Consider the following 27,807-nt stretch of genomic DNA (forward strand, 5'->3'; position numbering starts at 1 on the left):
GTCTCCTCAGCCTGCGCAGCCCGCGCCCCGACCCTGGCCCCCGCGGGCGCCCCCTCGACGCCTCCGCCGCCGCGCTCCCGCCCGCCCTCCACCTCCTCTCCGGCGCGCCCGCCCGCTCCGGCGCGGCTCCCCCCTTCCCTCCTCCCCGTCCCCGCTCCTTCCCTCACCTCTTCCCTCCCCACCGCCCCTCGGCTCGTCTTCCTCCCCCATCCCCTAGACTCTCCCCTCCCAGCCCTCGCGCTCTCGCTCGCCCTCAGCGCGTCCCCCGCCATGACGGAGGCGGGTGCCGGTGCCGTTGCCGCCGCCGCCGTCGTCGCAGGGGGGGAGTCGGGTTCCCAGAAAGTAGCTTGATGAGTGTCCAAAGTAGCAGTGGAAGTTTGGAGGGGCCGCCATCTTGGTCCCAGCTCTCCACGTCTCCAACCCCGGGCTCGGCGGCGGCGGCCAGGTCCCTGCTGAATCACACGCCGCCATCCGGGAGGCCCAGGGAAGGTAAGCGCCGCCGCGGCTGCTCGCGGGCCTCCCTCCCTCGCTGCCGCACCGCGGCTCCGCGCCCCCCGCCGCTCTGTCGCCCGGTTCCGGGGTGGGGGGTGGCGGCGGCGGCGGCGAGGTGGACGGGAGGCCGCCGGGCCCGGGGAGGAGGTACGCTGGCGGCGGGTGGCGGAGGAGTTGGACGAGGGGCCGCGCGCTTTGGGGACGGGGCGAGGCGCGCAGACTCGCCCGGGCTCCGGGAGCCGGTTTTGCGAGGGCGGGAGTCCTCCCCCCGGACGCCAGCCCCTTTCTGCTCCATTTGCGAGAACACTCAGTACTCTTAACCTCCTGGCCTCCGGTCTCTGGTGGGCTTTCCCTCCCGTTGGAGCATTCATCGCGGAGCCCCCTCCCCTTCCCTCCGCGCACTCCTCCCATAGAGGCGGTCCCTGCTCTGCGAGGTCTGCTGCCCGGGACCTGGAGGATGCCCCTGGCTCGCAGGGTCTCTGCCCTGCGGGAAGAGACACAGAAATCGCCCAGGCGGACTTTGATCCCTGCTGTGGCCCCCTAGAGCCATTCGATCGACAGACTGACTCGTGGGCTGGCTGTTTAAACCACTCCTCCAGATGGTTACAACTTTCTCTCCTTCGCCTTCGCCTCCTGCGTGTTTGTGCGTTATCTTGAGTGCAAAGTAGGCTGCCGTTCTTTGACAGGGTTGTGGGTTTTGTGGGAAGTATCTGTGTAGAGGTTACTGCAAACACTCACCAGATCGGTTACAATTGTTTTCTAAGTTTTCTGGCTTCTTGCATGCATGTGTGCCGCCACCAGATGTAGCAGTTCCATAGCTAGTAAGGCACCGAAGTGCTTTTTGACTAAAATTTCAACTTGCAGTATTTAACTTTAAGTATACGACGTAAAATGGAATTTGGGAGAACAGGCATTTATGGGGGAAGGATAAATGTACATCCAATCTCGTTTGACGCTCTTTTGTCTGGAAAAACTGGTAGCGGTATTCATCAGCAATTGGTACATGGGTTGTTCACTCCCAGTTGTCTCACACAAGGAGATTATATAGGCACATTTCAAAAAAGAAAAGTCCAACACCCCAGTAAACCTTTTAAAGAAACCAAAAGCTTCCATTTATGTAGGAATTGGTGAAATTAATTTATTTGTGAAAATATCTGTCCATATTTACTATTCAGAGCTTTGACAATTGTTAATCAAGTATTTTGTGCCCAGAATCCAGTGGTTCAGGCATAGCATTCTTTGTCATTTTGTTCCTGTGAGCATGTGTGAAAGTGACAATAGGCTGAAAGATTGGCATGAATATGCTCTAGAAAATTCAGGGAAAGGTTTGATTTGTGGCATCCATTAAACATGGCCACTACATTGACAGACATTTTTCTCTTTCATCTCACCCCCAACACTGATTTCCATTATTAGAAAAGATGAAAGCTTATTATTCATTGAATGATTCAAATTTAACAGAACTGGTTTTTTCTTTTGCATTTCAAAATTTTAAGTGAGTATTTTAAAATAATTTTGTAAATAGAGCCTTTTTTAAGAGCGTATTTTAACTTTTGTTTGTAGATGCTTTAAAATATGTGATGATAGTGTTGTGAGTTGAGAAAGACCATTCTACTACTTTATAAAGACAGCAATTTTTTTTTTTTTTTAAACCAGGGATCGAACTCTGAACCTTGTGTTTGCTAGGCAGGCGCTTAGGCCGCTAAGACTGCTAAGACTGCAGTTTTTATCATTCACTCATTCATTTCTTTAGTGTTGACTCTTTTTTTATGAGCCAGGACCTGCACTGGGTACTGAGGACATAGTGTTGAGTAGTTGTCTGTTGACATCTGTTTCAGACTAAAAATTTAAGAGAAACAAAATCTATATTGTGAGCTTCTGAGGTAACTTGCACTCAGTTAAGTTTCTCATCTATGTGACCTTTTTCTCTTTAATACTTTCCCTGATGTTTGAAAAACTTTGAGAGGTTGGAGTAATTTAGCTTCACCTTCCAAATAACTGGAATTATTTTCAAGAGTTTAATTTGCCATAGATATTTTCTAGCCCTTGAAATGAGACTTTTGTGAAAGTAGTACTTAATACCAACTACTGTGTGTGGGGGGGTGTTTTGGGGTGCTGGGGATTGAACCAGGGCCTTGTGCATGCTAGGTAAGTACTCTACCACTGAACTGCAAATTCAGCCCTCACACCAAGTATACTTTATACTTGTATGGCCACAGTGTGTAAATTAAAACTGTGTTAATCCTCTAGGATTGTATATTCATTTTGAGGATTGGTGCCATATGCTCACATTTCACTGACGCTTACAGGAATTGTATCTATGAAATGAGGTTCCGCCTGTCAAGATGGAGTTGTTTTGTTGAGTAAAATCCTGTTAATTAATAGATTTATCAATACCTTTGCAGGTGTGTGTGTTAGTATGTTGCCAAAATTGATGAAATTAGAGAGCTTTTAAATTTGAGAGCGAGTTAGGTGACTACTGTGGTAGTAAGAACTTAGTGACATGTGAAAGTACTGAATGTATCAAACGGAACCAATTTTATTTCTTGATAAGTTAAGCCAGTTTAACATATAGTAATAAAAAAATAAATAAAAATACACATGTATGTATGTACATATATATTTGTGGTCAGTTCCTTTTAAACAAATTAACTTTGAAAATGAGTGAAAGATATGCCATTAGTAACTAAAAGTTACTTATTTTGAAGTTTTCACATAATTGAAACAAAACATTTTTAATGCTATTTTGGCTTTCTTCCTCCTTTTCTTACCTCATTCCTATTATATTAATATGATTTTATTTGCCTTACAAATAAAATGCAGCTTTACATATAAAATGATTTAGGGATATTAGAGTTAAGAATTTGTATGGTTTGGCAATGATGGCAGACTTTTTAGAGCTTTGAATGGTAACAGCCAACCAGTGGGCAGCCCATGTGCCATAGGTTCACCACCACTGCTACAGACTTTCTTTCCTCTGAGTCTGAAAGCTTTTTCTTTAACCTTCAAGTTTGTTTAGAGGTGCTCAACAATTATAGCTCTTGATTTTCATCTTTTGAGCCTCTGATCTCCATCCCATTTTGTTTTGTCTTCTATAATACTGTGATTAAAGTGGGGAATAAAAAAATTAAGTATGTTTTCATTTAGTTTTAATTTATTGCAACCTACGAATCTAGTGTCTTTTTGGCTGAATAAGGAGATGAGTTTTGATTTTCTTTCTTTCTGCACATGAGTATTTTTGAACAGGCTATGGCTAGGAATCAAATGATTTGATTTTACAAAGTATCTTCATTTTTTACCTCTTCCATCTTGCAAGCTGTGAATAATTTGTTGTACTTTTTGTAATAGTGGAAGTAGTTTGGTCCAAAAGGTGGCATCAGTGCAATTAAACTGCTGCTTTCTTTTTCCATATTTGAAGCCTGCATTCTTTAGCTAGAAGAATTAAAGTACTATATGAATTAAAATACTTGATTGAATACTTGTATGGACATGTTAAAATAAAAATATACCAGATGGTTCTGCCGGCTTTTAGTGTTTGTTGAAATCACTAGCTAGCTGGGCATGATAGCCCAAGCCTAAAATCCTAGTGCTCTGGGAGCCTGAGGCAGGAAGATCGCCAGCCTAGCCTGGGTAGTTTATTGACATAGTGAGACCTTGTCCTCCCCCAAAGAGCTGGGAATGTAGCTCAGTAATAAGGCCCTGAGATCAGTCCCCAAAACCTTGAAGACATTAAAAAAAGAAATCACTAGGTAGAAGAGATTAGAGTTGTATATATTAAGAATTCTAGATCTGAAAGGCTTATGAGAAATAGGCTGTGGGTTAGCTTGTTTGGTCTTAGGACCCCTTTATTCTCAAAAATTGTTGACAACCTCAGAGATTTTGTTTAGTTAGGCTATTGACTATTAGTCTTTGCTGTATAATATACTGAGGATTTTAAAATATTTATTTAAAGAGTATTAAAACATTGTATAGTATTTTATTTTGCAAATAACTAAATTCTGGCTTACTAGAAGACTGCTATATTTTGTTTTTAATTCTGCTTTCAGTCTTTTGAATATTATATATTTGTTTGTTTTGTTCTCTCTCTCCTTTTTTTTTTTAGTGGAACCGGGGATTGAACTCAGTCTGTTGTGCTTACTAGGCAAGTGCTTATTCTACTGAGCCATCTCCTAGCCCCTTGTTTTTGTTTTTCCTGTTTGGTACTGGGGATCAACTGGGGACCTTCATTTGCCAGGCAGATGCTTATGCTGCTGAGCTATCTCCCTGGCTGCAGTATATATTTTGATTGAGATATGTGGAGAGAATCAATCTATCTTCATATAAATAGGCATTTGGAAAAGGAAGAATTCAGTAGCCTTTTATGGCGTTCTCTGGCACTAAACCCCAAATTAACAAGTAGCAGTTTTTTTTTTTAAAAAAAAGGTTATTTGCAATGTAGAAGTACTTTGTACATCAAAAATGCCTCCAGGAACTTAAGGAAGTCTGTGGATCATACATGTAGCTGAAAGAGACTAAAAGGTGAGAAACACAGGCTATCTTCAAATACATGTTTAAAAAAAATAAAGTGAAATGGAATTCCCTTTGTTAGAAAGCATACCTGCAGGTGATTGGGAAAACAAACTGAGTTCAGTATAAATTTTTCTAAAAATATAAAAACTATAGAGCAGCTAGCTTTGCCTAACATGGAAAGAAGTACTTAGTTGTAAGAATTTAAAGCAGTCTACAGGGGTTGGGGAGCTAGCTCAGTTGAATAAGCGCTTTCCTGGCAAGCGTAAGGGCCTGAGTTCAATCCCCCATTCCACCAAAAAAATAAAATAAAGCAATCTACAGAGACATTTTTTGGGGGAGGTGGAGATAAATTGTAGATTCTTATATTTAGTGTTACTGAATTGAGCAATTCAAGGTCCTAATTTTAAAATGTAAACGTTCTGTAATTCTGTAAGAAATCCCTATATATAAACTACTTATATATCCATTAAAAATTTTGAAAATTCTCTAGTATAAAAATTTTGAAAATTCAGTAGTATGAAACTATTTTTGACTTTTATTACTGTTTTGCATTTTTATTGGACTTTCCCCTAAGGATTTTCCTTTATTATCAGAAGTCAACAAGATCAGTCTTCTTGAGATATTGCTAAAGTCCCTGTGAAAAATAATAGCTTTGAAGACATTTTAGGGAATCAAATGCTGTTTAAGGTACAGTTTAGTAGAATTGTAATACATTTGAACACAGAATTTCAGGATACTATAGGGGGCTGATTTTCAGTTTAAAAAGAGAAACTGTAAGCATAGTCTTCATTTATAATTGTTTATATGATTTTAGAAGTACTATACTTAAGCTTTTCTGTTTTTAAAGCTAGAGTTGAAGAAGAGGAAATGGGGGAAGTGTTTAAATTTCTTGCAGAAAGCATTAAGATGCAATCTGTACCAGTAGCCCATGGTTATTCATGATGTAATGCTGATATACTAATAATGTTTTAAAATTTGCTCTCATGTTGAAAATAGACATTAAAATATACTAGATATAAAAATTTTAATTGTTGCCTTATACACAGAATTGCTCTTACAATATTTATCATTAGTTATAATTCTTGTTTTTAATTTGACATGAGTCTTCTGTGAGTTGGATTTTTAGATGGTGAGAAGTTGGGTATAAATTCTTGTAACTTTCTTGAGGCCATAAATGACATCCAACCTGAAATTTCATGCACTTATTACATTTAGATTTAAAGCTCATTTTCTATGGACAAGCCACAGAAATACAGTCTTTTAGTTTCATAACTCCTTCTGCATCTTTATAATTTTTAAGGATTTTAGCATAATTTAGAGAAAGTGTTATGAGGTAGAAGAAAGCAGTATGGTATAGATGAGAAAGTGATTACATTCCAAGTATATTTTACCAGTAATTTCCTGTATGACCTTGGGCAAATTTTTATCTTTCTGCTTCAGTTTCGTAAAATGAAAATTATGGAGCTGGAAGGTACCGTGGAAGCACTCTGTATGAATATACAGTATTTTACAGATGAGGAAACCTAGATAATTTGCTAGGTAATTTGTGAGAAAGTTGAGACCCAAATTGTTTTCGGGGCTGCCCTGATAGCTCAACAGACTAGCACAGCATCAGGGGTGCCATGTCAGCCCTGCCCCTGTGGTGCACTGAGACAGCAATGGAGACTGGGCGTGGTGGCTTGCCCCTGTAATCCCAGCACTTGGGAGGCTGAAAACAGGAGATTCTCTGAATCCAGTCTTTGTAGTGAGACCTTGTAGACCCTGTCCTAAATACAGGAAAAAAAAATTTCAGTTTTCTAATTCTCAGGTTAGTGATTTTTTCATTCTGCTTTGCAGTTTCTTTTCCTGTGTAAAAAATGAGATGGACGTAGAGATCTTGAATATGATGATATAGATAATAGTAATAAGTATCAAGTTTACATGTGTTAGTGCACTTGATCTTAACCTTGTCACGTGTATTCAATGCTCATTTTCCAATTGAGGAAACAAGCACAGAAAAGTAACATACTATATGTTAGGGCTGGGATTTAAAGCAGATCTATATATTTTAATCACAGGACATGTTGCTTTAAAATGCAGGGGGGTTTTGTTGGTGTGCGTATGTGTTTGTGTGTGTTTCTGGTACTGGGTATTGAACCCAAGGGCCTTTGCCCTGAGCTACATTCCTCTTACCCCATTCCCTGTTTTGAGATGGAGTCTTGCTCGGCCTGAATTTGTGATCTTCCTTCCTGCCACAGCTTCCCAGAGAGCTGGGATGACAGGTGTGCACCTCCATTCCCCATCTGAAAGTTTCTTCTTGAATAATTTTTTATTTTTCTTTAACATAGTCTTTTGTACTTGTTTGGGTTAACTAAACATGTATAAATTTTTTTTTGCAATAGTTTTGTATGTTAGAAGATTATAAGAAAAAAAAAAAAAATCCCAGACAAACCAAACAGCCCTCTAAGCCAAACAACCTAATTTAGAAAGCTATACCAGCTGTGCAAATTTTACATTTCATTTTTAAGGTAAGTTCAGTCCCTTTATAGAAATTATTAGTATATACTAATGAAAAGTCTTATTTTCATGTTTGATAATTTAATTTTTATTATTTTGGCCTTATAAGCTCTCTGGGCCATAACAAATAAACATTGTAATTTGTGCAAAGAATTTTACATCACCAATACAAGAGCAATTTCCTTGTTCTGGAGGCTATATAACCTGATGGATAAGGCTCTGAATAAAGTTGTGATTCTTTATATATCCTTTGACTCATTAGTATTTAGTATAGGCAAGGAAAAAAATCTTGATGTACAATTTGGCTCATCTATAGAAGTATTTTTCAAAACAGTTTTAATTCTTGTATTTTCAAATAAAAAAAAACTTTGCTAACATGTTTTATAGTAAATCTAATGAGAAGTAGAGAGAGGAGTTGAATAGATTGGTAGAAATTCAAAGTATGGAGTAGAAAGATATTTAGGGAAGACCCAGGTGGTAAGTTGTAAATCTTGAATTAAATCTTCTCATTGTGACTTAATTTTTGAACATGAAATTTTGTGAATTTCAGACACATCATATTTGTATTTAATAAAAGTGGTTATAGTCATCAAGATCTATTAGAAAGCTAAATAAATATAATGGTTTTTTAAGGATGACTTGTAACATTTGGTTCTCTTTATTCCTGTATGTGCTGTATTGTTAAGAATAGGGTATATTAATCAATGTCTTTCCTTGTAAACTAACTTGCTGGAGAAAAATGGCAGAACTTACTTTAGATTTAAAATTTTTAAGCTTTGCTTGGTAGGTGCTGCTGTTGTTAAATGTGGTACATTGTGTAATTTCATGGTTTCTGACTTGCCACTATGGATTTTTTTTTTTTTTTTTTTTTTTTTTTTATGATGATGAATGTAGTGCTACAGGGGAAAGTCCAGGGGTTTGCATGAAGCTAATCATTTTCATCTTGTCTGGTGAAACCAAAGGCATGCTTTAGAGGTTGTTTGTTTTCAAAGTAATTTCCTAAAATGTGTAAGTTTTCTTTTTTCAGACTTTTTGGTAAACAGTGTAATCATATGGCTTAGTTAACTTTACATATATTTTTACTTAGTTACTTAAAAATATGTATACTCAATCCTAAGCACCATTTCAGGCAGTTTTTTAAAATAGTTTTTTTATTTCTAACAATCATATGAACTAACTACTGTTACTATCTATTTTTCAAATGAGGAAACTGATACGTAGTATGTAGAGAGGTAAAATAACCAAGAACATACAGAGTCTAAAATAGAGCCAGTATTCAAAATGGACTTCTGTGTGCATTCTTAAAGGTTATATACTGTTAGGGAGATGTTATTCTATTGGATGAATGTACTGCAATTAAGCATTTCTCTTTAGCTAGTGCGTTAGTCATGATTGTTTTGGTTATATGTGTTCAAATCTTTTTTTTTTTTTTTTTTTGGTGGAACTGGGGATTGAACTCAGGCCCTTGCACTTGCCAGACAAACACTTATTCTACTGAGCTGTCTCTCCAGCCCCTATGTGTTCAAATCTTAAGACAGCTTTTTTGAGTTTATTGGTTCATGGAAATTGTAAGTAGATGAGGATGGAATGGCTTTGCAAACAACTATATTGAATATCTCAGATAATGTCAGTGGTTCTCTGAGTTTCATTCATGAATTTTTCTAGCATTTTGTTTCTAGAAGCCCTGTAGCTTAGCAACAACTTGAAAGATAACTTTTTCTTCTTGATGTCCATATGTCAGTTCTCCCTTGATTCTGGTCTATTTTGGTTGTCGATTTCTTAACTGCTCGTAGGGACCTAGGAGATGACAGCAAACAGCTAGCACAGTTCCATTGAGACTACATGGATTGAGTGGGTTGATGGAACCCACTAAGGAAGGCATGATGGCAACCAAAAATGATAATTATAGGGAGCCATTTAATTTATTTTCTTTGTACTTTTTGTTGCTATTAATGATGTAGTGATAGAAAAAGCTTTTTAAAAGACTAATTCTCATTGGTGGAATTATCAATGCTAAGAGTATAAAACAGTTTGGGGACTTTTGATATACACTGTTTTTTTTCTTTTTTTTTTTGACGCTTATATTTTACACTAGCAGTGGGTTAGATGAGCATGTATTTGTAAGCCATATACATTCACTTTATCCTAGAAATAGTAGGCTTAAGTACTATTCACATAGCTTTGCACTAAGCCGGAGTTGCAGCCTTCACACTGAAGAAGTATCTAACCCAACTTATAAAATGCTTTATTATATCTTCTTTGAGTAGTACTTATATTTATTGTATTTTGAAATGTTTTTTCGTTTTTTTTTTTTTTTGGAAGGGGGGCTTTTTCAGACAGAGTCTGTGTAGCACCCAGGCTGGCCTCAAACTTGCAGTAATTCTCCTGCCTCATAATGGGTGCTCGGATAATAGGTATGTACCACCACGCCTGCCTAAAATCTTGTTGATAGTTTTATTTTTTGAAATAGAGTCTTGCTATAATTTAGTCTAGCTTTGCATTGAACTCTGGATAGCCCTGGCTGGCCTGGAACTCTTGAACTCTTGCCCTCAGTCTTCTTGAGTCCTGTAATTATAAGCATATATTGCCTTGCTCAATCTTGTTTTGTAGTTTTAAAAAACAAAGCCAAAAAGCTGGTAACTGGTAATACCCATCTCCCAGGCCCTCCTTTTTTCTTCTAGTGTCTTTTACTTTTCTGATCTACTTGATAATATGTTATAGTTATGCACCATGTAATGATTTGATCAATAAATCACTTATGTGACCCTGTAAAAATTGCTTTAGCCCTCTTAGTTTGTGTAACTGTATGAGGGTTGCACAAGGTGAAAATGCTCTAAGGATACAGTTCTTAGAACATTCCTACATTAAATAGGGACATTTAATACATTAAGTGTGACTTAACTTTTTGGTTATTGATACCATGTGTAAGAAACATTACTGTGTAGGAAGTTAATAAAACGTAATGGTTTTGAACACATACTTTGTGTTGAGCCTGGGTTCCGATTTGGGTTTTAGCACTTAGCCTTAGTTAAGTTACTTACTAACCTCTGATTGGTTAGACTTTCTTGTTTATAGGATTGAGTTAGTATTTAGGCACCTCATCAGGGTCATGGGAATTAAATGAGAGAAGGGCCGAGGAGATGGCTTAGTGGAATAAGCACCTCCCTGGCAAGTGCAAGGCCCTGAGTTCAATCCCCAGTTCTGCCAGAAAAAGGAATTAAATGAGAGAAATGCATGGGATATTAACTGGATATATATTTTAATTACTATTATATGTGGATGTAGTGATATTTTAGAATTTAAATGTGTCTTTTAGATGATGAATAGGGAACAAGTACTTTCTGGATAAATGTTTTGTATAAGCTGAGCTCACTTGTCTTACATGGATTCTCTGACTAGCTGAAGAATTCTAGCAGTTTTATCTGACAGAGACAGATTTCAGATGCTCTAAATTACTGCTTTCATTATTTTAGTTCCTGTAATTTTCTGTGGCTTGAGAATTGATCAAATTTATAAGATGTGGTTTCACCATTTCAGCATCAAACACTAGATGAGGATTAGTAGTGTTTACACTTTATCTTTGATATGCAGAAATAAACTTTGAGGCAATATACTCCAAATTTTAAAGGGGACCTGCATTGGCTTTTTATGTGCTCATATTTATAATTAAGAAGATTGCTTTTTATGTATGCCAGGTACTTAATTTTGTTTACTAGTGGGTATGTAAGCAGTGTGGCATGGGAATTAAGACTGTGGGCCTGACTTTGTATCTTTTTCCAAATCTTCTGATTTCTGTGACCTTGGGCCTGTTATTTGCTGTTGGTAATAGCAGTCCTATGTGGGTTGGTGCATTTTTTCTTTTGAGAAGAAAGGAACAACAAATCAGCTAGTACCTGGAGTCATTGAAAAGTAACTTTGACATACATTTCAAAGAGTTATTTTACTGGGTTAAAGAGATATTTTCATATTGTTCAATATGTATTGTTATATTTTCAGTGTGGTAACTGGAATTTTGAAGTCTATTTTTGCGTTCAAGGTTGTATCTATTGTCAGAGCTTTGCAGTTTTACAGAGCTTACTGCCATAATTTGTTCATTTAGTGAATTTTTTTTGGAGCTGGAGCTTATTACTGGTGTTATGTCTTGTGTTCTGGTGTTCTCCCAAAGCCTCTTGCAATCATTGGTGGGATTTTATCAGAGATGGCTGAATATAGAGTGTGATTTACTCATGCCTCAGCCTTTGCAGCCATATCCACCTAGGATATTTTCTTAGTGGTTGCTTTAAATTTTATGCATCATAATACATTAAAATCCACTTCAGATTTATACTGATTTCATCAGTGATATGCGATAACACCTTATTACTGGTGTTATGTCTTGTGCTCGGGTGTTCTCCCAAAGCCTCTTTTGCAGTTATTGGTGGGATTTTATCAGAGGTGGCTGAATATAGAGTATGATTTATTCATGGTGCAATGCTAGAAATAAATATGCTAGGACTAAGGGTGGCCGATTTAGTAATCAGGCCACTGATTGGTTGGTTTGGCACCACTCTAGTCCCAGTAGTCTGGATATAGTGTAAGAGACAGAAAGAGGTTGTCTTATCTCTTGCTTGCTTTGCTACCTTTTGCCTGCCATGAACTGTTTTTCTTCTGCAGTGCATGTCTGTCATTTAATCCTGCCTTGGAGCCAGCCTATTATGGATTGAAGCCTCCCCCCTTTAACTTTGGATGATGGGCATTTTGTCTCAGCAGTGAGAGAAAGGTAATGAAGATAAATGGGAAAATGAGATACAGTTAGTTCCTGCTTTCTAGAGCTTGATTGCAGTCTGATAAGCAAGATTGACTTATAAATATGGTTTATTCAGGGGCCGGGGATATGGCTCAGTGGAATAAATGCTTCCCTGGCAAACACAAGAGCCTGAGTTCAATCCCCGGTTTCACCAAAAAAAAAAGTTCATTCAACACCTTTAAAAAATGGATTCAATAACACAATCTGTGAGTTGCCAGCTTTTAACTTTTGATGTGAACAGGTAAATTAATACTTAGTTGTAGCATATGCTATAGCAAGGTGTTATATTCATTGATTATTCATTTGCTAGAAATAAATTCAAGGAAAACATTTATTAGTAGGATATACGGATGGGTATCTTTTAGAGCTTCGTTAGGCTTCAAAGGTGCTCAACTAGAAACTATAGAGACTCAGGAACCACGGTAGCATTATTCTCCTGTGGATCATAGTGTACCCTTTTTTAGTGCTGTGAAGTGAAGTTCTCTAAAAAGAGAAATGGGAAAGAAAGAAATTTTATTTCTGTTACAGAGGTATGAACAAAATGCTTACCAAAGAAGGGAGTTACACGGTTTTCATCCAGTTTAACTGCTATTAGAGAGGTACTTTGTTTTGGTTGCTATATTGTCAGTTGATGGTAGTGGCTTCTGAGATTTAATTAATATTCATTTATTTATTTATTTATTTTCTTTTTGAGACAAGGTTTCTCACTATGTAGTTTGGGCTGGCCTTGAACTCATTTTGTAGCCCAGGCTAGCCTTTATAACTTGCAGTGATTCTCCTGTCTCAGCCTCTGGAGTCCTGGGATGATAGACATGAGCCACTATGCCTGGCTTTTAAAAAATACTTACATTAAGGTCCTGTTGCCAGTGTTTCTTGCATTTCCTCCAAAATATTTTTTCCATTTTTATTTATTTATTTTTTTGGCGGAACTCAGTTCCTTGCGCTTGCCAGGCAAGCACTTATTCTACTGAGCCATCTCCCTGGCCCCCCATTTATGTATTTTTGATTGTGTGGAGTTTTATACTTTTCTGAGACAGGTCTCGCTACGTAGTTCAGACCTGCCCTTGAACTCACCGTAAAACCTTGGCTGGCCTCAAACTCTCAGCAGTCCTCCAGCCTCAGCCTCCTAAGTGCTGGTTTTGTAGGTACCAGGCCCAGATTATTTTATACTTTTATCAAATTCTGTATCTGTTTTTCTCTGTGATATTATTGTGTATGTAAGTTTTTAAAAAGAAATTATGTAAATTTTTAAGTTATTAACGTCTACATTTTAAGTACTCTATTTTTATTAAGATTCAGTTCACTTTATTAAAGTTTACATAGTGTTTTAACTTCCATACTGAAACATAACTATGGGAAATGAATACAAAGTAATAATCAATGAATTGTTATAAAGCTTGACAAGTATGACTATTATTCAAATGAAAAATAAAACATTGCCAGTACTGCAGAAGCCCACCTTCTTTCTCCTTTCCAAAGTAACCATTTTTCAGACATATTTAAGCCAAGTTTTGAACTTTGTCTAAATTTCACAGTATGTATTTTGGGTCTAGCTGGTTTTGCCCCATGTAATTCATCCACATTAATCCTGAAACTGTAATTTATCTTTATTGTTCTACAGTAATACTTATGCATAAATATTTTATTTATTGGTATTTGGATTGTTTCCTTTAGGAGGCCGGGGAATAAGGTCTAATTGTGTTGCCCAAGCTGGTCTCACACTCCTAGGCCCAAGTGATACTCCAGCACTCAAATTCCTGGGACTCAAGCATGGGAGACAGGCTTTCTACTACTGAGCCACATACCCAGCCCTTCCTCCTTTTTTATTTTATTTTTTTATTTATTTATTTATTTCTTTATTTATTTTGTATCAGGGATTGAACACAGGACCTTCATACTGAGTTGTATTACCAGGTCTTGTATTATTTTGAGACAGGGTTTCTTTGAGTTGCTGAATTGCCCAGGCCAGTCTTGAACATTGATCCTCCTGCTCAGCTTCCCAGAGTGCTATGATATCCTTGTGATATCTATATGTTTAGGTATCTTTTCAGAAAATGTTCTGTTTGTTCTTTGTGTTGTTTTAAAAATAGATTTCAAGGAATTGTACTTGTATTTTGGATAAGAAGTCCTATAAAAAATTTGAGGCATTTTTTTCTTCTGTTTGATCTACTTTTCACCTGCTATTTGTGGTAGATTTTCTTTCCCATATACATAAAAATATATTTCTTTTGAATATAGTTGGGTAGAGTACTCCTTATACTCCTGTTAGGTCTACTATAGTTGGTATGTTGTGTTTAAGTCTTCTGTTTCTTCATTGATCTTTTGCCTAGTTGTTTTGTTCATTATTGAAAGTGGAGAAATTATCCAATTATTACTGTTAGATTTTCTATTTCTCCCTTTAATTCTGTCTGTTTTACTTCATATGAGGGCTCTGTTATAAGATATGTATATATTTGTAATTATTATGTCTTGATGGAGTGTCCCTTTATTATAAAATGTTCTTTACCTCAAAAACATTAATTAAAGCCTGATATAGTATAGCTGCTCCAACTCTTTTATGGTGGCTGTTTGTATGCATGTGTTTTTTTTATCCATTTGTATCTTTGTACATTATCTTCTATAGACAGCATTTAGTTAGGTCTTGTTCTTTTAAAATCCAATCCCATAGTCTCTGTATTATTTAATACATTTACATTTAGTGTTACTGACATGTTTGAATTTATACTACCATTTTGTTTTTTGTTTTATGTGTGTCTCATGTTCATGTCTTAGTCTGTTTCTCCTTTACTGGCTTCTTTTACATTAAGTGAATGATTTGTGTTGGAACATTTTATTATTATTTTTTAATGTATTTAATACAGGATCTACAAGGTCTCATTATACAGATTGGACTCGTAGTGATTCTCTTGTTTTCAGCCTCCCAAATACTGGGATTACAGCCATGCGCCACCATGCTCAGTCTCAATCTGAGTCTCAGCGCACCCCTGGGGCAGGGCTGGGATGGAACCCTTGGCCCCTGCGTCTGCCTCAGTAGGTGCTTTAATCCACTGAGGTATTTGTTGGCTCGGAACATTTTACTTCTTACAATTCAGTTTTTAGATTTCGTTTGTTTGTTCATTGTGAGACAGGATTTCATGGTGTCATTCAGGCTGATATTAAATTCATTTTGTAGCTGAGGCTGGCCTTGAACTCGCAGCAGTCTTCCTGCCTCAGTCTCTGCAACTATATCTTACCTAGGATATTTTCTTAGTGGTTGCTTTATATTTTATGCATCATAGCACATTAAAATCTACTTCAGATTTATACTGACTTCATTAGTGATATGCAAAAACTGTTCTTTTATATAGTTCTATTTCATCTTCCTATTTTTTGTTAAACATGTTACTGTATGCAACACAGCCCAAAATATGTCACTAACAATTATTCAAGTAAATTTATGTCTTTTAAATAATCTAAGGTAAGGACAAAAACATATGTCTCGAAATACAAACAGCAAGTAAATACATGAAAAAGTATTAAACATAACTGGTCTTTCAAGAGATGCAAATTAAAATAACACTGAGAGGTCATCTCACCCTGGAAAGAATGGTTATTATCAAGAAATTAACCAATAACAAATGCTGGAGGGGCCGTGGGGAAAGAGGTACCGGTACCTTCTGCACTGGTGGAAGTGCAGACTGTGCTCATCAGTGTGCAGATTCCTTGATAACTAGGATTGGAGGTCCCCTTTGACTTAATTGTTCTCTTCTGGGTATCTTACCAGAGTAATTAAAAACATCATGTCATAGTCATATGTGTGCACCCATATAGCAGCACAGTTTATAATAGCTAGATCTTGGAAACAGCCCAGATACCCATCAGCTGAAGAATGGATAAAAAGAGATGTGGTCTTTTTATACAATGGCGTACTACTCAGCCATAAAGGAAGATAAATTTAAGACTTTTAAAGGTTAGTGGATGCAACTTGAAATCATACTCATAAATGAAATAAATCAGGCTCACATTTATAAACATATATTGTTTCCCTAGTGTGAGAAGCTGGAAGAGTTAATAAGATCCAAAAAGTGCAGTAGATATTGTAAAATGGGAAGAAACTTCAAAAGAAAAGATAAACTTGGGGGAATGGAGAAAAGAAGGGAAAAGCAAAAGGAAACTATACACACACACGCACACACACACACACACGTATGTATAAAAGATGGTTAAGATACTAATTTCTCTTAGTTCATTGAAAAACAAAAAGGATTGTCCCAGTATTGTTTGGACAATTAAATGTGTATATTTGATAACTAATTTAAAGATAACAGTATGCAGTGCGTTAACCATTGTTACTCTCCTATTTTGTGAAATGTTGGTGTTTTTTTTCTCTTTTTTTTAAAGGCTACCTTTTATTTGTGTGTGTGTGTGTGTGTGTGTGTGTGTGTGTGTGTGTGTGTGTATGTGTGTGTGTGCAGCTCAGCCCACCAGGAGGTGGGGCTGGCTGGCATGTGGTGCTGGGGGATTGAACCGCAGTCCCTGTGCTTTGCTAAGCTTGTTCTAAGTAGGTGCTTTAGACCACTGAGCCATCTCACCAGCCCCTTTTTTCCTCTTTTTTAAAGAAAGAAAACATACTGCTAGTTTGCTGCACTAACATTCTTATCATTTGGGGCCGGGGAGATGGCTCAGTGGAATAAGCGCTTCCCTGGCAAGCGCAAGTGCCTGAGTTCAATCTCCAGTTCCGCAAAAAAAAAAAAAAAAAAATTAATTTCTCTTTATTCCTTCTGGATTTTCAGTTTAACATTTGGTATAATTTCCTTACTCTACTAGTTTGTCTCTACCTGTCTCCTTTGCATTATTACTGTCAAATATATTTCTGTATGTTACAGGTCTAGCAACTTAATATATACATGTATTATATACATTTGCTATTTAAATCTGTAAAGGAGAATATGCAATTATGTAGTCTTTTGTAATTATGTAATTACCTTTACACTACTTAGGTATTTTCTTGTAGATTTGAATTACTCTTGTGTAGCTAAAACTGATTATGATTGTTCTGCTGGCTCCATTCTACTGTTAAGCCTGATAAGGGAATTTTTCAGTTTAGTTGTATGTTTCACCTCGAACTTTCATTTTTATCTTTTCATTGTTACTCTTTATTTGATCAAACATTGTCATCATGTTTTCCTTTAATTCTTTAAGCATACTTTCTTTTTTTTGTTTTTGATAACAGAGTTTCCCTGTGCAGCTCAGACTCATAGTGATCCTCTTGTCTCAGCCTCTCCAGAGTTGGGATTGGGATTACAGGTGTGAGTTGCCATGCCTGGTTTTAAGCATAGTTTCTTATATATTTATGATAGCTGATTTTAACTCATGTCTCCTGAATATAATATCTGGATCCTCTTGAAGGTAGAATATTTGGTTTGCATATCCCCCCCACACACACACACACAGCTTACACTTCTCTGTTTCTTCATGTTTCATAGTAGTTTGTTGGAAAGAGAACACTTTAGAGAAGAGATTACTGTTAATTATGTATATGGATCACACTCCCCCCCCCCCAAGGCATCATTGCTGCTTATGTGTTTAATGACTTGGCTATGGCAGGTCCTTGAAGCCTCTTTTCCCCTACTGTACATTCTGTGACGTTGCTTCTCAGAGGATGCTCTTTTGGATATCTGCATAATTTTCAGTTGTGAGTGATGGCTATTTTTTGGCCCTCTTCTCTTTGCTGATCTTTCTTTGGATATTCCCTTCGGTTTTTGTTTGGTTTGCATCTGTTGCTGTGACACTCAGCTGTCAGTCTCCACTAATTGCTCTATTGTTTTCATCAACTTCCTGGGGCTTAAACTGCTCCAGAGTCTGATCTCTTTACTGTCAGGCATCTTGGCAAAGCTAGGTATTGCCAAGCTTTTATACTTGTGCTTACCCTAAGAACTCTCATTACCTTTCTCTTTGCCAGACTTCTAGGTACTCTGCAGCTTTGAATTTTGCTGCAACTTTCATAGAATTGCCCAGTGTTCTTTTAGTTGTTCACTCTAAGAAATCCATAGTTTTGACAATGGCCTTAGGAATGAGCTTATTTAAGATTTTCGTTTTTCAAGTAAAGGGTTCTTGGAGGTGGCACTGCAGAATTTTGTGTATGTGTGTATGTAGTTATTTGTGGTTTTGGGGGGTAGGGTCTCTGCAATTTAGAGTGGCCTTGAGTTCACTATGTTGGCCAGGCTGCCCTTGAACTCAAGGCAGTCTTCCTGCTTCACCCTCCCGAGTTCTAGAATTACAAACCTGTGTCACCCCACTCAGCCCCAGAATTTTGTGTTTGTATGTACTACCATCCCTAACCTCTGCCTAGTTTTAGTGGAGGCATGAGTGGAAGCAGGAGAGGACTTCTGAAGTATCACGATAGCTTTCAGAGTAAGCTGGAGTCCAGCTTCTGCCCTGTAAGTGGAATAGGTTTGGAAGACATCTCTTGACTATCTGGAAAAGAGCTTTTGCAATCCAAAGAGTCATCAGAGATGGCAGCAGCCTTTTCCTCCGGGTCTGACATTGTCATCTGAGACTGGGAGCTGGAGAGCCATCGTAGCATTAGAGTGATAATAGATTTTATGCCACAGAGTTGAAGGGGCTGGGAATAGTAGATGCTTGCTCTTTTCATTTCATTAAATAGATCACTTAAAAAATAATAAAATAGTTTTCACTAGTTACATGATTATTTCAGTGCAGTGATAATTTACCGAGCTCTTCATGTGCACTGTTTCACACCCTTATATGGTACCTTCAGAGATGTTGTTGATATACACTTTTCTGTAATCCTCCCCAGATTTTTTTTTTTCAGTACCAGGGATTGAACTGAGGACCTTGTACTTGACAGGCAAGCAGTTATTATTCCACTGAGCTATTGCTATCTCCCCCACCCTTTTTTTCAGTTTCTAGAAAATCTTTTATTTTATGTATTTATTTAGTACAGGGTCTCACTACGCAGCTCAGACTCATTGTGATCCCCTTGGCTCAGCCTCCCCAGCACTGGGATGACAGGCATGCATCACCATGCCCCGGCACAGCTGTCTGGGGTTGGCACAGCATGTGGTACTGGGGATCAAAACTGGGTTCCTGTACTTGTCAGGCAGGCACTTAGATTGCCAAGCTATCTCCTCAGCCCCAGAATTCTTTTTTTAATACAGTGAAGTAGAAGTACATTGCATTGCATGTGACTCGCTGGTTGTTCCAGTACCATTTACCGAGTTTTTTTTTTTCCCTACAATTTTATAGAACTCTCTGTTTTGTAAATCAAGTATCTGTACTCAGCTCTGTTTGTGTTCTCCGTATTATTAGTCTCTTCTGGTGCCATTATCATTTCTTACTGTAGAAACTTGTAGCTAGTAAAGCAGTTTCTTCCTACTTTTTGGAAGGAAGAATTTTAAAGATGTTCCCATAAGAGTTCCCTCTACTGGGGCTGGGGAGATGGCTCAGTGGAATAAGTGCTTTCCTGGCAAGCACAAGGGCCTGAGTTCAATCCCTGGTTCCACCAAAAAAAAAAAAAAAAAAAAAAAAAGGAGTTCCCTCTACTGATTATTTAGTTGAATACTATTCTAGGTTCTACAACGAAGAAATTTTGTAGATATAATTAAGGTTACTGGTTAACAGATCTTAAACTAGTGAGATTATCTTGGATGAAGCTGAAAAGGGAAGCAGAACAGAGAGATTTGATTCCAAAACATGAAAAAGATTTGACCTATTGATGAAACGATGAGCTAGGGAATGCAGGCAGCCTCTAGAAACTTGATATCAACTTGTACTTGACAGATACCTTCAAATGGGGACCTCAGTCCTACATCTGTTTGGAACAGAATTTTACCAGAACACTGAAGGAACCCCAAAACACATTATCTATCCCTTATTATAATAAGGAACACAGCTTGACTTGATATTGTTCTCGTAAAACTTTTAAGCAGAGAACCAGCCAAGAGCCATGTTTTGCTGTTTCTAAGACCTATAGAAACTGGGGATAGTAAATGAATATTTTCAGCTGCTAAATTTATGCTAATATGTTAAGATGAAAATAGAAAATTAGTAGGACTTTATTGATTTTCTTTAGGATTATTTTGGTTAATTTGGCTTGGAAGTTCTACAAAAAACCAAAAACCAAATTAAAAAAAAAAAAAAGAAAACCCATTGGTGATTTTATTGAGATTATACTAAATCTGTAGATCATTTTATTATGATACTGATTGTTCTAAATCTGTTATTTCAGTAATTTTAAAATTCTATGTAATAATCTCACATAATTATTGCTAAACCACTAGGTTTTTTTTTTTTTTTGCTTTCCAATGTGATTATAAATATCTATTTTTAACTTTTATTTTTGATTTCTTATAATACGTTATTGAGTTTTGTTATTGACTTGGTAACTAGCAGCGTTGCATATAATTCAGTTAATTTATCTTAATTAGATTCATTTGCATTTTCTCTCAACATATGGTCTATGAGTAGTAATCATTTCATCTTTTCCAACCCTTTAATTTTTAATTTATTTTTCTAGCCTTATTACACTGACTTTGTAAAACTTGTCTTGTTCTTAATTTTAGTTGTGTGGAGGGATAATTTTTTCACGATTTTAGTGCACAATATAATCATTTTGCATCTGTCCTTTCTCAGATGAAAGAAAGTTCTTTATCTAGTTGCTTTTTTTTTTCTTTTTTGGCAGATCATCTTTTTATTGATGTATTTTCTTATACTCTTTAGCTAGCTGGGCACTCCACAAAACTGTTGTTGATGTCATGAGGGTGCTGGCTGTCCAAGTTGCAGCCCACAGACTGTGTGGTCCCCAGGATCTCTTAATGGTTCCAAAAAGTTCTCGGGCTAAAGACTGGTGCTACATCTTCAGGCAGTGTTGACAGTCTCATCAAAAGTGATATTACCACCATGTTTAATGTTCTTCTGCTTCTGTCTCATGGCAGCTCCTTGAGGGCTTTGGTGATCAGGGCAGAGGCAGGAGGTACTACCTCAATCTGAGCCTGTCTGTTCTGAATGGTCAGTTTCACCCTAATCCTTAGACCCTTCCAGTTACCATTTCCCTTGGCGATGTCATCTCCCCCCTTTTTTTGAAACAGACTCAAGGGACTGATCTAGGGGATTAGGGCAGATGTGGTGCCAACTTCACCACTGGTGCACCTCAGGTACACTACTTTGGTCTCGTTGGGGTTGAACTTAGGCAGCATGGTAGAGGTGGCTAGTGTCAGATGAACCCAGATTCAGGACAACTGAAGAAAGTTGCACTTTAGCCTCCTCCTAGCTGAAAGCTGAAAAGCTCTTTATCTGGTTTCTAAAGGTTCTGCCTATGGATTTTGAATTTCATTGTTTTTTGCGTCTGCTTAGATATTAACTTTTGACCAGGTATTCTTTTACTGTAGTAAATATTAAACCAACTTTGCATTCCTGAACAAATACAATCAGCTGGGTTTTTTTTTGTTTGTTTGTTTAATACAGACTGCTGAATTTCTTTGTCTTTTGTTTAGTATTTTTTTGTGCCTATACTCATGAATGAGATAGGTTTGTTGAAACTTTCTTTATAATGTCTCTGTCAGATTTTGTGTTAATATTTAACACTGGCTTCATAAAAATGACTTGACCTTTTGCTTTTGCTGTTAGCTTAAAGTATATAAGCAGGGAGTTACATTTTCTTTGAATTTTGATACAATTCACTGGTCAATCAATCCTGGAGTTTTCTTTATGGAGAAATTTTAAATAATGACTTCCGTTTCCATAATGATAGCCTTAGGATTCTTCAGAGTTTCAAATTTTATACTGGTTTTGATAAATGTGTGTTTTTTAGGAATCTCTTTTTTCCTCACCTCCACTCCTTCTCTGTACTGGGATGAAACAAGGCCTTCTGCATGGTAGGGAGGTACTCTACCATTGAACTACACACCCTCCCTACTCCATCTTTCCTGAAAATTTCAAATGTATCTGCATAAAATTGTAATAATTCCTTAAGAACTATCTAATGTCTGTAAAATCTATAGTTAGATCTTTCCTCACCAACTAGTGGCTGTGTCTTGTCTGTTGATTCTTTTTATCTTGAATAATCTTGTTAGTTTATTACTGCTTTAAGGAATCAGTTTTCATTTCTCCAGATTGTTTTCTACCAGAGTTTTGCTCTCATTTCATTATTTTCCTCTTCAACTTTCTCTGGGTTTAATTTGTTCTTATTTCAGACTTTGGTGACAAGTAGTAGTAGTGCTTGGATTTTCACTCTTTCCTTCACTCCAGTATGTGCATTTGAGGCTACACAGTTCTAAAAGCATGGATTTGATGTCCTCTCTCTAGGTTTTTGCCATTTTAGAAATTGAAGAGAGCTGGGTGCAGTGGCTCACACCTGCAATCCCAGCACTTAGGAGGCTGAGGCAGGAGAGCTGCTGTGTATTCTAGGGCAGCTTGGGCTATATAGTGAGTTCAAGGCCAGTCAGAACTACATAGATACATAATATCAAAGAAAGGAATTGAAGTGAAATTTACATAGTGGTCAATTAACTATTGTGAAATGTATGTTCAATGGCTTCTTCCCCAAGTATTTTCTGTGCATGTTTTCAATTTCAGTTTAAAGTGTTTGATAACATTTCTTTGATCCATGAGTTATTTACTTATTTATTTTTTGGCGGAACTGGGGATTGAACTCAGGCCCTTACGCTTACCAGGGAAGCACTTATTCTACTGAGCCATCTCCCCAGCCCCAAGTTATTTACTTATTTATTTTAAATTATACTTATTATTTATTTTGTACATGGTCTTGCTATGCACTTGGAACTCCTAATGATCCTCCTTTCTCAGCTTCCACAGCTGTGGAATTAGAGGTGTGCACCACCAAGCCCAGTTTTAGGGCCAGCATGGGCCATGGGGTAGCTGGGATCAAACTCTGGACCTGGTGCTTTGCCAGGCCAGTGCTTAGATCACGGAGCTATCTCCCCAGCCTTCCATGAGTTATTTAAAAGCATCCTGTTTAACTTTTGAAAGTACAGGGTTCTCTACTTTCTTGTTATTACTAATTTTCAATTCAATTATACCTAATTGTAGTTATTTGAAATTTTAGACTTGCTTTATTTATGACCTAACATATGAACAACAACGAAAGTTTGTGGGCTACAATCTATAAATGTGTTGTACTATCTTATATGGTTTTATTTTTCAAATCATTATCTTTTTTTGTTCATTCCTGTTTAGTGAAAGGCTAAATGTTGGCAAATAATTATGAAGTTGTCTGTATCTGTAGTTTTTGCTAGTTCTAAAAACATATATAGGGACTGGGGAGATGGCTCAGTAGAATAAGCGCTTAAGGGCCTGAGTTCAATCCTTGGTTCGGGGGGGTGGGTGGAAGTGATCCTAGGGGTTTAATTTTTGATTCAATACAGGGTCTTGCTAAGTTACATAAATTGCTCAGGACTACCTAATGTGCAGTGCTCCTGCCTCAGCCTCCTGAGCAGCTAGGATTAGAAGTGTATGCCACTGTCTCTATTTCCTCTTTGTAATGAATTTCATCTGATAGTGTTAAGGTTGGTAGATACATTTTCATTTGGTGTTTGTGTGATTAGTCTTTTTTCATTCTTTTACTTTTAATATTTTAGTGTTGTATATTTGTATATCAAATTTGTCCTTGGTCCTTTTTATTTCTTGTGGTCTTTTTTTTAGTTCAGGCTGGCCTTGAACTCACTATGTAACCTTGAACTCTCAGTGATCCTCCTGCCTCAGCCTCCTGAGTTCTGGGATTATAGGACTGCACTACCAAGCCTGTCCTGTCCATGTTCTTTAAGTAGAACATTCAGTACATTTATCTTTAATACACTTCTGATACATTTGGGTTTACATTGATAGTACTGTAAATGATTTTTATATATTTGATCTGCTTGAACTTTGTTTTTTAACTCCAAGCCTCCCCATAATTGTCCATTGTGTGTTTCAAGTTTTTAACCTAGACATTACAATATGCCTTCTTAACATGTAAAAGTATAGTATATCTTGGTGCGGTATTGCATGCCCATAATCCAGTACACAGGAGCAGGGTTGTGGTGAGTTCAAAGAAAGTGTTAAGTAAATCAGCTTTTCTTTTTTGTGAGTTTATTAATTTGAGAAAAATGTTAACTGTTCCTTTCCCCTCTTCTAGAATTAAATGGTGTTACTGGATAATTTGGTTCTGTATATATTTTAACTGCCCATGAAGTATTATCATTACTGGTTTGTACAATAGTGGTACATTTAAATTTATTTTCTTTTTGTTCTTTGTTCCATCAAGATTCTAGCTGGGTTTTTTCTTTGTGTTTAAAAATGTTCTTGAATGTTTTTTTATTTGGACCTATGTAATGAGAAAAAAATTCTTCACCTCATAATTTTTTTTCTTGCAGAACCGGGGATTGAACTCAGGCCCTTGCACTTGCCAGGCAATCGCTTATTTACTGAGCTATCTCCTCATAATTTTTAAAAAAAAATCTTAAGTGAAGTCTTTGGGGCAGGTTGTGAAATCTCTCTCTCTCTCTCTCTCTCTCTCTCTCTCTCTCTCTCTCTCTCTCTCTCTCCCCTCTTCGTGGCTGGCTTGGTCATACTTTGTGCTTACATTTTTAGCTTCCCAATTACTAGTTCTTGAATCAAGTGGTGCCTCCAGGGAAGAAAGTTCATATACTAGGCTCATACTTTTTGAGTTTCTTTTTTTCTTGAATTTTGGTCCAGTTGTTTGTTAAGCAGATTTTTTCTTTTTGAAGTCTGACTTTTCAAATTTCCTCAGTGAGAAGATTGATCTGCTATACCTGATCATTGAAAGAAGAAAGTTATTACTTGCTTTATTTTTAAATACTTTAATTGGTTTTAAAATTTTGGGTGGATTTGAATCTTTCCCTTCTCTTGCCACCATCTCTTTTTCACTCAGTTTATCTTTGCAAATTGTTAGATGGAGAGGTAGGCCTGGTAGCCTGTAATCTCAGCATTCATCTGTAGTCCCAGCATTTGGAAACCTGAGGCAAGAGGATTCTACCTAGTTGTAAGTTCAAGGCCAGCCTGAACTGCATAGTGAGAACCTGTCTCAAAAAAAAAAAAAAAAGAAGAAGCAGATGATTATGTACTCAGTTTAAATAGAATCAACTTGTGTAGCAGACACTTGAAGTTGTAGGTCATAGTCAAAGAAGGAGATATCATTGGCTTTAACATCTTGAAGGTTACTATACTTTGTAAAGTCATTTTTGGTAGTTTTGTTTTGGGGGGTTGCTTTTTGAGATAGGGTGTTGCTATGTAGTTCAGGTTGGCCTTGAATTCACTTTGTGTCTTAGGCTGGCTTCAAACTCACAATGATCCTCCTGCCTCAGCTTTCCAACTGCTGGAATTACAGGCATGTACCACCATACCTGACCCTGCACATTTTAAAAATTATGCTACTTTGTAGTATTCTCTACACTATCCCCAATAAATTGCTAGGAAACTATAGCCACAAATTATTCAAGGTAGAGTATTAAATTCTACTTAGTAGTAATTATGGTTTTAATTTGCATTTCATAATGATAAGTAATATTAACATTTTAAAAATAGTTTTATAAAAAATAGTTTTTATTTATTATTTTATTTGTTAATGTATTTGGTTGTTGCAGGGTCTCACCATGCAGCTCAGATTCATGGTGATCCCCCTGTTTTCAGCCTTCCCAGCACTGAGATTAAAGGCATGTGCCACTAAGCCTGGACTCTGGCCAGCTCAGCCTGCCTTGGGGGTGGGACTGGCTCAGCAGATATTGCTGGGATCAAACTGAGGTTCCCTGCGCCTGCCTAAGTTTGCCTAAACAGATGCTTTAGTCCCCTGAGCTACCTCGCTGGCCTTGTTTTATAATATTTTTAATTGACAGATCATAATTATATACGTTTATGAGGCACAGTGTAATTTAAAAAGTACTTACTTGCTACAGGGTCTTTCTACACAGTTCAGACTCGTTGTGATCTTCCTTTCTGAAATTATTCTTTTTTTTTTTTTTTTTTTTTGATACTGGGGATCAAACTCAGGACCTTGAGCTTGCCGGGCAGGTGCTTAAGCCACCAAGCTATCTTCCCAGCTGTGATCTACCTTTCTCAGCTTCATCAGCACAGGATTACAGGCATGCACCACCTTTGGGTCCTTCTGGGGTTCTGGGCCTGACAGAGCTTGCAGTACCGGTACTGGGGATCGACCTCAGGTCCTTATACTTGCCAGGCAGGTGCTTAAATCATTGAGCTGTCTCAATAGCCAGCCCACACAATGTGATTTTAATATTTGGTCCCAGTGGCATAGTTAAATCATGCTAATTAATATATGTCACCTTACTTTTTTTTTTCAAGGAAAGTAAATTGGAAATATACAAGTATTTTGAAATACACATTTTCATTTATGGAAACTTTATATCCTTTGTCTATTTCCTCACCCTCTCCCCTACCACCTCTGGTAAGAATCTTTTTAACTCTTATGAACTTGCCATTTTAGAAGTTTTATTTTATTAGTATGTGCTAGTATTTCTTGAAGATTGAGTTTATTTTGGAAAATTGGTAGGGACATTTACGATTTCAGTCTCATTATCTTCCTCTCCATTACCTCCCCCTTTTCATTTGTTTTCTTCTCCACCTCCAGAAATTTATCTCCTGGTTTCCTGTCTTTTTTCTTTTATTTTAATGATTTATTTTGTTAATTTATATATTTTTGGGGATTCTCATACAAGAAAAAAAGAGAGGAAAAATATTTAACTTTCTAAGTATAGCTAATTTCACTTAACCCAGTGATTTCTGTTTCCATCCATTCTCTTACAAATCACCTGATTTCATTAATACTCTGTTATATTTATACGTCTGCTGGCGGGCGTCTGTTCCACAATTTAGCTACTGTGCTCTGAGCTGCTATAAACATGAATATGCACCCTATCACTATAATATGTATTCCTTAATGCTTCTGGAAATATGCTTAAGTGGTATAGCTAGGTCAAGTGATATTTCTATGTTAAGTCTTTTGAGGATTGTCTATACTGATTTCCATGGTGGTTGTACTGGTTTATATTCCCACCAACAGTGTACAATGCTGTACTATCCTTGGCAGAATCTTTCGGGGGGTGGTATTCTTGATGATAGCCATTCTCACTGGGGTGAGATGTATTCTCAATGTAGTTCTCATTTGCATTTCTCTGTTGAATGGATATGTTGAACATTTTTTTATATACTTTTTGTCAATTTGCAGTTTTTTTGAGCATTCAGTTCAGCTTCGCTTTTTAAATTGCATTCATTTTGTGGGGGTTAAATTTTTTTTGAAGTTCCTGGATATTAATCTTCTATCAGAAGAGTAGTTAGCAAAGATTTTTTTCCCATTTAGTAGAGAATTAACTTGGTTACTTCCTTTACTCTGAAGAAGCTTTTTAATTTGATGTCCCATGTATTGATTTTAAAATATTTCCTGCTTTTGGAGTCTTGCTCAAGAGCTGTTTGGCTGTGCCTGTGGTTTCAAATGTTTCCCCTGTGTTGTCTTCCAGTGGTTTTAATTCTTCTGGTTTTATAACTAGGTCTTC

General features: G+C 37.3%; 1 protein-coding gene across 1 annotated transcript in view; it reads left to right on the top strand.

Moving 5' to 3' along the window:
- The first annotated feature begins 165 nt into the window (after positions 1 to 165).
- LOC111817646 (serine/threonine-protein kinase tousled-like 1) overlaps positions 166 to 27,807 on the top strand; it is a 93,574-nt gene continuing 65,932 nt past the window's right edge. Inside the window, exon 1 of the mRNA XM_023719173.1 lies at positions 166 to 489. Within this exon, the coding sequence (XP_023574941.1) occupies positions 351 to 489 (139 nt within the window). The 5' untranslated portion in view covers positions 166 to 350. The remainder of the gene's footprint in view (positions 490 to 27,807) is intronic.

This window comes from Octodon degus, unplaced genomic scaffold (assembly GCF_000260255.1).
Source record: "Octodon degus isolate 3935 unplaced genomic scaffold, OctDeg1.0 scaffold00065, whole genome shotgun sequence".
NCBI classification, from domain to species: domain Eukaryota; kingdom Metazoa; phylum Chordata; class Mammalia; order Rodentia; family Octodontidae; genus Octodon; species Octodon degus.